Source organism: Oreochromis niloticus, linkage group LG6 (assembly GCF_001858045.2).
Source record: "Oreochromis niloticus isolate F11D_XX linkage group LG6, O_niloticus_UMD_NMBU, whole genome shotgun sequence".
NCBI classification, from domain to species: domain Eukaryota; kingdom Metazoa; phylum Chordata; class Actinopteri; order Cichliformes; family Cichlidae; genus Oreochromis; species Oreochromis niloticus.
Window position 1 is genome coordinate 26,133,677 of NC_031971.2, and position 13,624 is coordinate 26,147,300.

The window sequence follows — 13,624 nt, forward strand, 5'->3', positions numbered from 1 at the left end:
AAGAATGTTTAAGGTCCATGGGACGGTTAATGCTGTTTCGGCATTTCTACCTGGTTTGGTAACCTTTCTGCAAAGCTCAGATCATGAATTCAAAACTCGATTAAAATGCCTGGAATAATTAGCATTCTCCTCCATCTTCCCTGCAGGAGATACTCGAAAAGCAGAGCTTGAAAATCGCTGAAAATCACTGATGATATAAATTGCATCCTTTATAAAGAGTAAAGGAATAAGATTTATGGTGTCATACTGCAAGTTAAATAGTTTTTTTAGTGTCATGATCAGTTACTGAATGGTAAAAAGTGCAGCTGTGACTGTGTGTTTGTATCTGTGCTATCTTATATGTCGTGTTTCTGTCATTTGTCAAATATTCATTTCTCCCAAAGGAGACATTAAAGGCGACTCTAATCTAATGTAATTGTTACGACTGCTGTTGTATTGTTGTCTAATATGCAAATCCCAGTGTGCAGGTGCCTCTCCGTGATTGGTGGATCCAGAGGACGGACCATATGGATTGGCTAACGAGCTGGAGATGACATATATCCCAGGTTTTGAACTCCAGGCCTCGAGGGCCGGTGTCCTGCAGGTTTTAGATGTGTCCTTGATCCAACACAGCTAATTTAAATGTTTAAATGACCTCCTCAACTCCTCCTGTCTTGAAGCGCTCCAGAGGCCTGGAAATGAACTAATCATTTGATTCAGGTGTGTTGACCCAGGGTCATAAAACCTGCAGGGCACCGGCCCTCGAAGCCTGGAGTTCGACACCCCTGACTTATATGATGACACCGCCATGGACTCCCATTCATTCATCCTCGGCTCATCCCAACCAGCAGACCTTTGGAAACATGCCCAATGCTGTTCACCATATACAGGAATGTCCAGGGGTGGACTGCCTTTCTGTCTGATTATAGTTTTCTCCTGTTTTTTTTAATGAGTGAAGCAAGCTGTTGTCATTTGGTTTGATTCTTTTGATTAGGTAAGTTTTGGCATTAAGTCCACCCCGAAGCTATAACCAGCTCCTTTATGGTGTCAACAAACATAACCAATCAACTTAGTGTAAATAAATCATTATCAAACTGTACCAATTGTGTGATGTGGCTGCTTGGGGTCTGACAAGGATGGGTCACCCTCATGTTGTGGTCTGGCCATCCCTAGATGGGCCATAACATAATCTAATCTAATCTAAAACACACAATGTAAGATGTAGGTTAAATCGTTTAAATAAAATAGTTTTATCCTTCTACTGTACAATATGGCCACTTAGCTTTGCAACCAAACCACTTTCAAAATTTAAAAATGACCAAAAAACAGTTTATTTAAGGTGTGGGTGTCACTATCAAGCATCAATAGATTTTTTTCTGACACATGGTCACAGGAGCAAATTTGCACAGCCATAAAAATCTTATTAAAAATTACATATGAAGCGGTAATTATTAATGAATTGACACAAAATTACCAATAAATGCTGAGGCTTTGTTTTCATTGCGTATCGTTAAAACATTTCCAGGAGAGGGTTAAAATGATAAGGGAAAATCTAAAATACAGAAGACATTTAGGAATCCCTTCATGGTTTTGTACTGTGCTTTGCTGTTGAGTGTTTGTTTGCTACTGATTATTACAGAGTAAAGAGGAAAACTCAAAGCGAGGAGTGAAAGTAAAGTTACGCCATCCCATTTGGAAAGAAGGTAGTGTAATCGCTGACACCTCCACTTCCTGTTTCTCGTCATGCATTATTCAGGTGAATAAAGTGTTAGCAGTAGGGATGCTGACAGAGCAGATGGCGGAGTATCTGAGCAGTTGTTTTGTTTATGTTACTCCAAGATGAGATGAGAAGTGTGGGATGACACTCGAGACGAATGGGAAATGGAGATGTCATCCTACAAAGCAGTCTTTTTGAAGCATCCTAGCTCTCTGTGGGTTTAGAGTCTGATAGTCTCGATTAAACAACAACCTGTGAACCGCAACAAGCGCACAGAACTCAGAAACATTCAAAGTGCTCTTAAGCTCGATGCTAGATATATAAATGATATTTATAGTTATTTTCTTGAGCATGCCTATTTTGCTGCAGTGCTTTCCCAGTTTAGATGCCTACATGTGCTATGAGCATGAACTTTTTTTCCTTTTTGCAGAAAGTGCTTGCTTGAAATCATTATTTCTATCGCATTAACATGTATAGTAGTGTTACTATTGTGCATTGTCTGTTAAAAGTCTGTGAGCATGGTCTGTTCACATAGACAGCATCAGTGTTGCACACATGCCTTGGAGGTCAGTGCCCATCCAAAAAGGTCACTGTGGTCTCTCAGCTGAATTCTGATGCCCAATATCCTTTTACAACTATATGTTAAATCAAGTTAGTATGGTAATGAAAAAAAGGCCAGCACAATGGTGTGATGGTTAGTGCTGTTGCCTCACAGCAAGACAGTCCTTCATTTAACTACAAATAGTCTCTTTTCTTTTTGCCTCTGGAATCAAAGATGGATATTTTTGCACATTTCTCTATGAGCATACTATCTGTTTATGGTTGTAATTAAGCGCATAATTTAGGTGCCCCTTTTCATATGTTTATTATCATATGATTGACGCTTGTAGTACTATTCTAAGGGTAAATTAAGTGGGTCTTCAAGTGTATTTCAATTTATAATTTCTGTTTGGTCAACCAAGCGTGCAAGTGCAAACAAAACGACATAAGCAAGAGTATGAATCCACTTTGTATTTTTATTTAATTTAATTTTGTATTGAATACCTAAGTGACTGGAGTCACATGTCCCCACTACTCTGGCACCCACACTGCATAGACGTTGACAGACTTGTATGAATTGATCGGGAAAAGGTTTCCACTCGCAAATGACCTTTTAAGCAAACGTGGTTGTCACCAAAGCACAGCACTTACATTTTCCCTTTTGCATTTAATGGTGGTTGCAGTTGTTCTTACATAACTTAAGACATTAGAGCAAGACAAACATTTTAAAAGAGAGCCAATCTCTCCTATAGCGCTACTGAATTTGGCTGTTTTTCTTTTTAAAAAACAGGATAAAACAGGATTTAAAGACAAACTGCAGCAAAATGAGGGTTATTTTTTCATTCATTTGTTTATTTTTGTTGGCAAAACCTGTTGCTTGCATTATTCACAACTACTCCCAGCCCCAAATAATGCAGACTTCAGTGATTTCACTTGGGGTGTTTCATCACACTTCATGCATCTACCTGTGGAGCTACAAAAGCTTTATATCTGTAGCACGGCTCATGTTTTTCATGTTCCCACCTGCAGTCCTGCATTATGATAGTGTATCTTTGTCAAAAATAAAATATCTGTGCCACTTGATATTCCCCTAGAAATTAATAACTGGAACAGCAAGATACAGTTTGATAAGAACTGATCAGTGTGTGAGATTTGTAATACCAAAAAAATACTATTACAAGTCAATTCAAAGAAAGCAATGTTTATGACAGCATTAAATGCATTATGAGACCTGCTATAGCCTGCTGATGTTTAGTTTACTCCTGTGTATTTCAAAGTATCGCTTCAGTCTGTTTTCCAGTCTGTCTGTCACAGCCTTTTTCTCTTATGTAACAGGAAGTGCATCAGGTTGTAATTTGGGAGTTGCTTATCCACTCATGATTTTCACACCTTGTTTCAGTCATTATAGTTATTACATACAGTTTTGTTAAAGAACAAGCACTTGTACAATTACAAAATGAGAAACAGGCTTCATCCAATCAAATATTCTATACATCTATGCAGCCTTTGTCCTGTTAGAGGCTATCCATATGACAGATACCTAATGAAAACTCATATCTACAACTACAGCCACTTAAGAATAATAAGCTAACCTAAAATACACGTCTTGGGACTTCACAAAAATTCACACAGGCAAAAGGAGAATCTACAGACTTCACACAGAAAGGCCCCAGTGATGGCTGCACAGTAGAAGTCATGTGACAGATTTGTGTTTAGAACTTTTTTGACTATTTTAAATTGAAGAACAATAAGTTTGGTAACAATGATGCCAAGACTGCTCAAGGTTAAATATTGTAAAGTTAGGTGATCGGCTGAAAACATTCCCATTCTGCTTTTCTCATTCTCTCTGCCATACTGGCGCTATCTACAGCACCCAGGCCTTGATGCCATGCTGGCAGCCAGACCCTTCTGTCTCTCTAGGGGTCTCAGACTTATCAGCATTCAGCTGGGATACTGCTGCAGCAGGACGGTGCAATGAGGCCACTGTGTGTGTGCATGCATATGTGTGTGTGTGTCAGGTCAATGTTTGGCCAGCAGTAAGTTCAAGCTGAACCTGAATGAATTTCTCTGTGTGCTAGGCTATGGCAACTGCAGGAACAGGCTGCATACTGTCACAAGACCGTGAGTGTCTGAGCTGCAAAAATGAGTTTGGAGTTTGCTTGGTGGATGCAGAGAAGATGCAGAAGAGTGACATCTGCATTCCTGAAAATAAGAAGATTCATTGTGCAGTGAAAGGCAAACTGAGAAGCTGCAAAAGCCTGGAATGTATTAATGCATTAACCTAATTTAACCTGTAACATGTTAACTGATGATTCAAAACTGACCTTGAATGTGACTGTAAATGGTTATCTGTCTCTCTGTGATACACTGAGATACACTGGCAACCTGTCCAGGGTGTACGCTGCCTTTCAGACTCCAGCATATTTCATGTCTTTTTAGATGCTTTTTTGTGAAAAAGAGAGATCGCATATGAATAGCATAGGACAAAATCTTCAGTGTTGTACCCACTACTGTATAACCTAAAGTCAACCGATTTTGCAATGTGTGCTGCTGCGTGGTCATTTTTGGATAATTAGCCTCAAGGTTAGGTTGAATGTGAATTAGAGCTTTGATATAAATCCCTGGTCCATTCGCTAATGAGAATGATATAAGTCTAATTTGTCCCACAACAACTGGTGAAAAAAGTCTAATCAAACTTCCCACACAGTCTTAAGAAGAGATCTAATCAAGCAAAATTATTTAAATCAGCACCTCTCCACACAAGTAGTAGAACTATCAGTTATTCAGAGTCAAGTTAAAGTCAAGTTAAAATTAATTCAGCTGAATGAAAAGTAATTAATTTGCAATCATTCAACCCACACAGCTAGTACTGCATATGGTATGTATGTTGAAAACTATCAGTGATGTGTGGATGAGGTTGTCTGTGTTGCTGTGCCTCTGCTACTTCATTTGGATGGCAAGAAAACAGGTGACTTGTACAATTTTTGTTGTTCCTTGTATTCCTTCACCATTATCTTTGCTGTCAAAATAAAACATCCCATCTGACTCTGTTGCTATCTCCCTTTCTCCCTGCTCACACGTCAGAGCTGCACTGTTTTACCACAGAACCTTGCTGACATGCAGCTTCTTAGGTTAAAAATGGAAGCACAGGAAGTGTGTGGTCAGGAACCTCAGTTGACCAGCATTTATCACTTTGATATGAACATGGCTGTTTTTGGTGTATAGAGGACGTTTGTGTAAATGCATGCATGTTTTTCTATAGTCTAAATTGGCAATATTTGCGGTGTTGTTTTTCTAACGTTTTTATTTACTTATGGAGCCCAGAAGATAGTATCCATATCACTGTTATCTGGTGACAACCTCATATGTTCACAGTGTCAACTGTCAAAGAGCCAAGAAAAGGTTTTGCATGACTGCACAACAATCTGTGAGGGATTTTCCTTGCACACCAGACTACGGTAGAAAGTTTGAAACACTTACACTAAAACTTAACACCTTTAGAGACCACAGGGAGACCAAAGCGAACAACTAAAAATCTGCACTAATGTTTAATTATATTTAAAGATATAATTAAACATTATTGCAGATTAAAAGATGCCGAGAACAAGTAAAATGCAGTTTGTGAAGTAAAAAAAAAAACTAGTTTGTTTTTTTAAAAATAAGTTGTTACCCTATGCTCATAATAAGTTATATTTGATGTTATAATTAGTAAACAAACAGCAACAAATATACTTTAGACTGAATCTCGTGCCTTATGTATCATGCATTACCTGGTTTGTCGTAGAGGAATAGGCAGAGAGATGCATAAAAATGGATCAAAGGTGTTGCTCTGCTTAAGGCAATGGGGGCACGTCAGAGAAGACCTGGGGACAGAGAGACAGACAGCTTTTTTAATCAAAATGTATCAGTCCATCCAATCATTTATCCATCCATCCATCCATCTTCTTCTGCTTGTCCAGTTCAGGGTTAAAGGTGGGCTGGTGTCTGTTCCAGCTGTCATAGGGCAATAGGGAGAGTACAACCTGGATTGCTAGTATTTTGCAAATGTATTTATTGGTTAAGGTCAAGGTCAAGGTCAAATTTATTTATATAGCACATTTCCAGACAGACAATGCTGCACAAAGTGCTTAACAATATAAAAATGCCATTAAAAAGAAACAATGTAAAACAATAATAACAATATAAAACAATTAAAGGGCAATAAAATAATTAAACCAATAACTAAGACTATTAAAATAAGACCAAAATGCTTGGGTCATACTGTGTTAAAAACCAGGGAATAAAAATGTGTCTTTAGTAGTGATTTAAATTGATCAAGTGTTTGTGCAGATCTAATATTTAGGGGAAGACTATTCCAAAGTCTGGGACCTGCCACAGAGAAGGCTCTATTGCCAAGAGATTTGAGATTAGTCCGTGGGATGGACAGCATTAATTTTGAGCTAGACCTCATGGTTTTTAATTTAATACTTTGCATGACCTCAGCTAATCATGCTTTCTTATGTAATTGTCTTAAGAGATTTACAAACACATATTTTTCACCCTCTATAACACTGTGAGGCAGCTCACAAGCATTACATATTCCAAAGACAACACCAATTAAAATGTTTTCATACTTTACACACACTTTTGATGAGACTAATCATCAACAACATGTTGTAGTGATCCTGACATTTCCTTTGTGTACAGTGGTGACTAATCCCTAAAATCAACAGAGGTAGGGCCCTGATCATAATTACAGTAACAAATGCTGGTATATATGGTATACATATATCTATCTATCTATCTCTCTCTCTCTCCCTCTCTCTCTCTCCCTCTCCCTACATATATATATATCTATATATATATATATATATATATATATATATATATATATATATATATATATATATACATATATATATACGTATATATATATGTATATATACATATATATATATACATATATATATATATATATATATATATATATATATATATATATATATATTATATATATGTTGGGTATCGAAGAATCCATAGGTCCCTCATCCTATTCATGTAGCCCCTTCCGCCAGGGTTACTTGCGTAGTAGCATTCCAACAACCCCCTGTTTTCGTCTCTTGCCCACCGATGCCTTCTTGTTCCAGTAGCCCACTTGTCGTCAGGGTGCCCTGGTTCCTCAACACCTGACGCGGACCTTGTTGATCCGGGCGATGTCCGAGCCGGCATGCCTTCATATTTATCTGTCTCGCTCATGTCTGCGGTAGGCTCACTTTTTTTTTTTTTTTTTTTTACCGTCATTGTGGATACCCAACATCCACAATGACGGCGAAACAACTAGTAGCTCAGTGTTCCAACATTCGAAAGAAGGGACTGCTCTCACAGCTAGAGATTGACGAGGTACAACATAAATGCTACGGCAAGGAGGAGTCAGGACGCCAGGTCAGGGGGGAGATATCATCACCCCCACCCGAGATTGGGTACATAGCCCCAAGTGCGATAGGAGAAGGATCGTTGAGTGCGAGAGGAACTGACCTGAAAGATAGGATCATGGCCAAGCTTGAAACCTGGATCCCCCGTAGCCGGTTACCAAGATTACGTGAAGTACCCTCAGAAGGTCTGCTAGATGATGTTAATGCAGCACTACGGATGATACCTACAACCACCATTACCGACACTAACAAGCTGATCTACACTACGGCAGCAGTGATCAGTGAGATGCTTGGCTACAAGTTGAACAGCCACAAGGGGCAGTACCCTCCATGGAGAAGGAGGCTAGAGGGCAAGATCAAAGTAGCACGAAGGGAGGTTAGCCAACTAACGGAGTTGCAGAAAGGCGCGACAAAGAAGGTGCATAAGAAATACAGCAAGCTGTCCATACCTGAGGCCTTGGAAACTGCCAAGCAAAGACTCACAGCCTTGGCCAGCCACTTGAGGAGGTACACCAGAGAGATAGAAGGCAGGAGAATAAACCAGCTGTTCTCCACAGAACCAGCAAAGGTGTACTCTCAGTGGCAAGGGAACAATAACAGAACAGCACCACCAAGGCTGGAGATGGAGCAATACTGGAAGAGCATATGGGAGAAGGACGCAACCCATAACGGCAATGCTCAGTGGCTAGTGGATCTGAGGGCAGACCATAGCGACCTCCCTGAACAGGGTCCAGTAACCATCACAGTGGCAGATATCCAAGAAAGGGTCTCCAGTATGAAGAGTTGGACAGCACCAGGGCCCGACATGGTTCACGCCTACTGGCTGAAGAAGCTGACTGCACTCCACGAGCGTCTGGCAGCACAAATGAACCAGCTGCTAGTTAACAAGAGACACCCGGAATGGCCCCCAAGAAGGAACCGGTCCCATCCAACTACCGACCAATAACCTGCCTCAGTACTACATGGAAGCTCCTGTCAGGCATCATATCGGCTAAGATGAACAGGCACATGGGTCAATACATGAGCGGGGCACAGAAAGGGATTGGCAAGAATACCAGAGGCGCAAAACACCAGCTACTGGTAGACAGAACAGTCAGCCGAGACTGCAAGACCAGACTGACCAACCTGTGCACAGCCTGGATTGATTACAAGAAGGCCTATGACTCAATGCCCCACAGCTGGATACTGGAATGCCTAGAATTGTACAAGATCAACAGGACCCTAAGAGCCTTCATCAGGAACTCAATGGGGATGTGGCACACAACACTAGAGGCCAACTCCAAGCCCATAGCACAAGTCACCATAAAGTGCGGGATCTACCAAGGAGATGCTCTGTCCCCACTGCTGTTCTGCATAGGCCTGAACCCCCTCAGTGAGATCATTAACAAGACTGGCTACGGATACCGACTACAGAATGGAGCGGTTGTCAGCCACCTCCTGTACATGGATAACATCAAGCTGTATGCCAAGAGTGAACGAGACATCGATTCACTGATACACACTACCAGGCTATACAGCAATGACATTGGAATGTCATTCGGACTGGAGAAGTGTAGTCGGATGGTAACAAAGAGAGGGAAGGTAGTCAGAACTGAGGGGATTGAACTACCAGAAGGCAACATTGCAGACATAGAGGACAGTTACAAGTACCTGGGGATCCCGCAAGCGAATGGGAACCATGAAGAGGCCGCTAGGAAAGCTGCAACCACCAAGTACCTGCAGAGGGTCAGGCAAGTCCTGAGGAGTCAGCTGAACGGTAAGAACAAGATCCGGGCCATCAACACCTACGCCCTGCCCGTGATCAGGTACCCTGCTGGGGTAATAGGCTGGCCAAAGGAGGAGATAGAAGCCACTGACATAAAGACAAGAAAGCTCCTTACCATGCATGGAGGGTTTCACCCCAAGTCCAGCACCCTGAGGCTGTACGCTAAGCGGAAGGAAGGGGGCCGGGGACTGGTGAGTGTCAGCACCACAGTCCAGGATGAGACAAGAAACATCCACGAATACATCACGAAGATGGCCCCAACTGACAGCGTGCTCAGTGAATACCTCAGGCAGCAGAAACCCAAGAAAGAGGAGGAAGGCGAGGAACCATCATGGAAGGACAGGCCCCTGCACGGTATGTACCACCGGCAGATAGAGGAGGTGGCTGATATCCAGAAATCCTACCAGTGGCTGGACAAAGCTGGACTGAAAGACAGCACAGAGGCACTAATCATGGCAGCACAAGAACAAGCTCTGAGTACAAGATCCATAGAGGCTGGGGTCTATCACACCAGGCAAGACCCCAGGTGCAGGCTGTGTAAAGATGCCCCAGAGACAATCCAGCACATAACAGCAGGGTGCAAGATGCTAGCAGGCAAGGCATACATGGAACGCCATAACCAAGTGGCCGGCATAGTGTACAGAAACATCTGTGCCGAGTATAACCTGGAAGTCCCGAGGTCAAAATGGGAGATGCCCCCAAGGGTGATGGAGAATGACCGAGCTAAGATCCTGTGGGACTTCCAGATGCAGACGGACAAAATGGTGGTGGCTAACCAACCGGACATAGTGGTGGTAGACAAACAGAAGAAGACGGCTGTAGTGATCGATGTAGCGGTTCCGAATGACAGCAATATCAGGAAGAAGGAACACGAGAAGCTGGAGAAATACCAAGGGCTCAGAGAAGAGCTCGAGAGGATGTGGAGGGTGAAGGTAACGGTGGTCCCCGTGGTAATCGGAGCACTAGGTGCGGTGACTCCCAAGCTAGGCGAGTGGCTCCAGCAGATCCCGGGAACAACATCGGAGATCTCTGTCCAGAAGAGCGCAGTCCTGGGAACAGCTAAGATACTGCGCAGGACCCTCAAGCTCCCAGGCCTCTGGTAGAGGACCCGAGCTTGAAGGATAAACCGCCCGCAGGGGCGTGCTGGGTGTTTTTTTTATATATATATATATATATATAGAGAGAGAGATAGATATATGCATATATCAGAGAAGAGCTCGAGAGGATGTGGAGGGTGAATGGGAGCACTAGGTGCGGTGACTCCCAAGCTAGGCGAGTGGCTCCAGCAGATCCCGGGAACAACATCGGAGATCTCTGTCCAGAAGAGTGCAGTCCTGGGAACAGCTAAGATACTGCGCAGGACCCTCAAGCTCCCAGGCCTCTGGTAGAGGACCCGAGCTTGAAGGATAAACCGCCCGCAGGGGCGAGATGGGTGTTTTTTGTTGTTGTTGTTGTTTGTTTGTTTTTTATACATATATATATATATATAGATAGATAGATATAGATATAGATATATATATATATGATACAGTAAAGAAACAGTAAACTAAATAAAGATGGACTTTTGAAAATTCAGAAAAAAATTAGATGAAAGGTGGCGGAGATATTTAATAGCAGAAGGAATGATGATGGGGTTAAAGTAGGGAAAAACTGAAAAAATAAAAAAAATCACAGACTCAAAAATAAAGGGCAGCAGGCACAGGAGGCTGGAAGGCAGAGCAAATAAAAGTTAAGAACAAAGAGACAAAAATAAAAAGACAAAAAAGTGGGAGTACAGATTAAAAACGAACAGAAGGCTGGCAGCAGGACAGTCAAGTTGACAAAAGCTACGAAGCAGAGCCGATAGAGAGAAGAGATACAGAAGGGACCTGTCGAGGTTTCTGAACAAACAGAAGTGAAGATGATCCGAGTGGAGGACTTACACAAGGATAGAAACCCAACATGCAGGCCTTTATCAACAACAATCTACACTCAAAAGCAGATATAAACCTCATGATGATTTTGATGACACTGTTAAACAAATAAATACATTATGGCCACTATGCTTGTTAGCTTAGTTTAGCTCAAAAACTAAAAACACACATAGAAACGGCTGTCCAGGTTCTTTCTAAATGACATAAAAGCATAAATAAATCACTGAAAGCAGCAGGTTATACAGCAGTTTGATTAAGCTTTGTATAACTTATACACATTTTTCAGCTTTGTTTTTTTTCTGCAAGGCTACTTATAAAGATGGAGGGCATGACAGTTTCCCAGAAAAGAAGCCAAATTATTTTGCTTGCCCCTAATGGCTTGTTGATTACATATCACACCAGAGAGTGACCAGTTTATCAGCAGGTTGATGTTATCAACTAATGTTAGTTATCAGCCAATCTGCTGATAAATGAAAATTTAAAAAGCAAAGAAGAGACGGGAGAAACACCCTTCAACACAGTGTTATTGGTGTTGATGTTGCATAGTTCATCCACCAGGGGACACTGTGCAACCACTGTGATGGGTGCACACCTGAAAAATACCACCAGACAATCTGAGTATATAGGAGCACATAAGTAACTATAACTAAAAAAAAACTTTAATTCACCAAATACCTTTACCAGCCATATTGGTCTTAAAAATACCATATTATAGATCACACTAATGTCTGTGTGTCCGGGTGTTTGGTAGTCATCACCATGTTTTTGCTGTAAATATTACCAGGAATCGCTCGCAGGATGTGTCTACAAAAATAGGCTGTAGTATGGCACCGTAACCCTCTGCCAACGAATAAGCACATGGATATGGGCATGAAAGTACAGGAAGTACAGCAAATTACCAGTTATGCAAGGAATTTGCTCAGTGTTTCCTTTATTTTGAAATCCACAATCTAGCCAAAATCTAGCCTCAAATAACCTTTTGTCATTCTCTACACGTAAATGCAATCTAGCCTCTTATGTGGCAATCAAAGAATAACACCATGTTCAGTGTGTTCTAGTGCCACGTAATCCTCTCATAGTGTGGGAATGTAATCCTATTATTCATTTGAGATAACTGAATGTAATTCAACTGCTTTGCTCAGTTTATGAACTCATTTCGAAGTTGTAGCCAATATCAAGGCGCTTATTCACACTGTTTTCTATTTAACCAGTTTCTCAGAACTAACTCAACAGAGCGGAGGAGAATTACAAGAAGCCATTTATCTCCACCACAGCGAACGCCATTATGTTTTATAGGTGTGAAACTAAAAAAGGCTTGTGAAGAGTTTTCTTTTTAAGTAGTTAACATTTCAGAGGGTGAGTGTGGATAAAACTCATAATTTGTTGAACTGGAATTGTTTAATGTGTTTGCTGTGGTTCTTTTTTTTGGTTTTTTTGTCTTATTTAAGTCTGATTGATGCTGTTTAATGCTCTCTTATCACTGACAGCATTCAGGGTGTGTGCACATTTACGAGCACGCGCGTTGCCAGATGCTGCTATGTCTTACTACGATTTGTCAGTTGAGCTGTAACGACGTTTTCGGAGACGCAAACTTGTCAAATATACAAATACTATGGAAAAAATAACAGTTTTTAAACTCCACATTTCCTTGCTGTCAGTGCTCAGCCCAGTGTGGTGCGGCAGCCAGCCTAAGGCTCACTAATGATGCCAGTTTGTACTCGGCAAAACAGACTGACAGGCTATATTCACAAAAACACAATGTTGTGCAAACCCCCCAAAAACGTGCTTGCTCTTACATTGAATCGTGCACGCAAGAAAACCCACACACAAACAAAAAGCATCACTTAAAAAGCTCGAGGCTGTCAGTGTTTCCAGTCTGGTGAAAGATATGAGAACTTTATTTGCTGATGTCCGCGCATGTGTGTTTGTGCGTCTGACAAAAAGCAAGCGTTGTACAGCATCTACAACGCTCAGGTGCCAAATCAAAGGACCACCAGTCTTTAGTTTAAACCAGACACCCGGAGCTAAAACACACACACCCACACACATGCACAGCAGCAGCTTCCTTTATTTATCATCAAGAAAGTCGAACCACCCAGCATCCCTCCGTCCTGCTCCGAGCTAAATAAATAACACTCCTCCAGCAGCATCTGAAAACATTATGCGGTAGCACGATGCCTGATTTCAGCATTTTTCATACTGTTATTCCAAACTGGGAAGATTTGCAGCACAACGCCAGAAATGATATAAAGATGGCATGTGGCTGCAACAACAGGTCAGGATACGGGTATATGAGCAT

General features: G+C 41.5%; 1 protein-coding gene across 1 annotated transcript in view; it reads right to left on the minus strand.

The window, feature by feature from the left end:
- Positions 1-13,624, minus strand: part of usp43a (ubiquitin specific peptidase 43a) — a 123,022-nt gene that overhangs the window by 61,521 nt on the left and 47,877 nt on the right. The window contains exon 4 of the mRNA XM_005469983.4: positions 6,007-6,099. Coding sequence (XP_005470040.1) covers positions 6,007-6,099 — 93 coding nt within the window. The remainder of the gene's footprint in view (positions 1-6,006; positions 6,100-13,624) is intronic.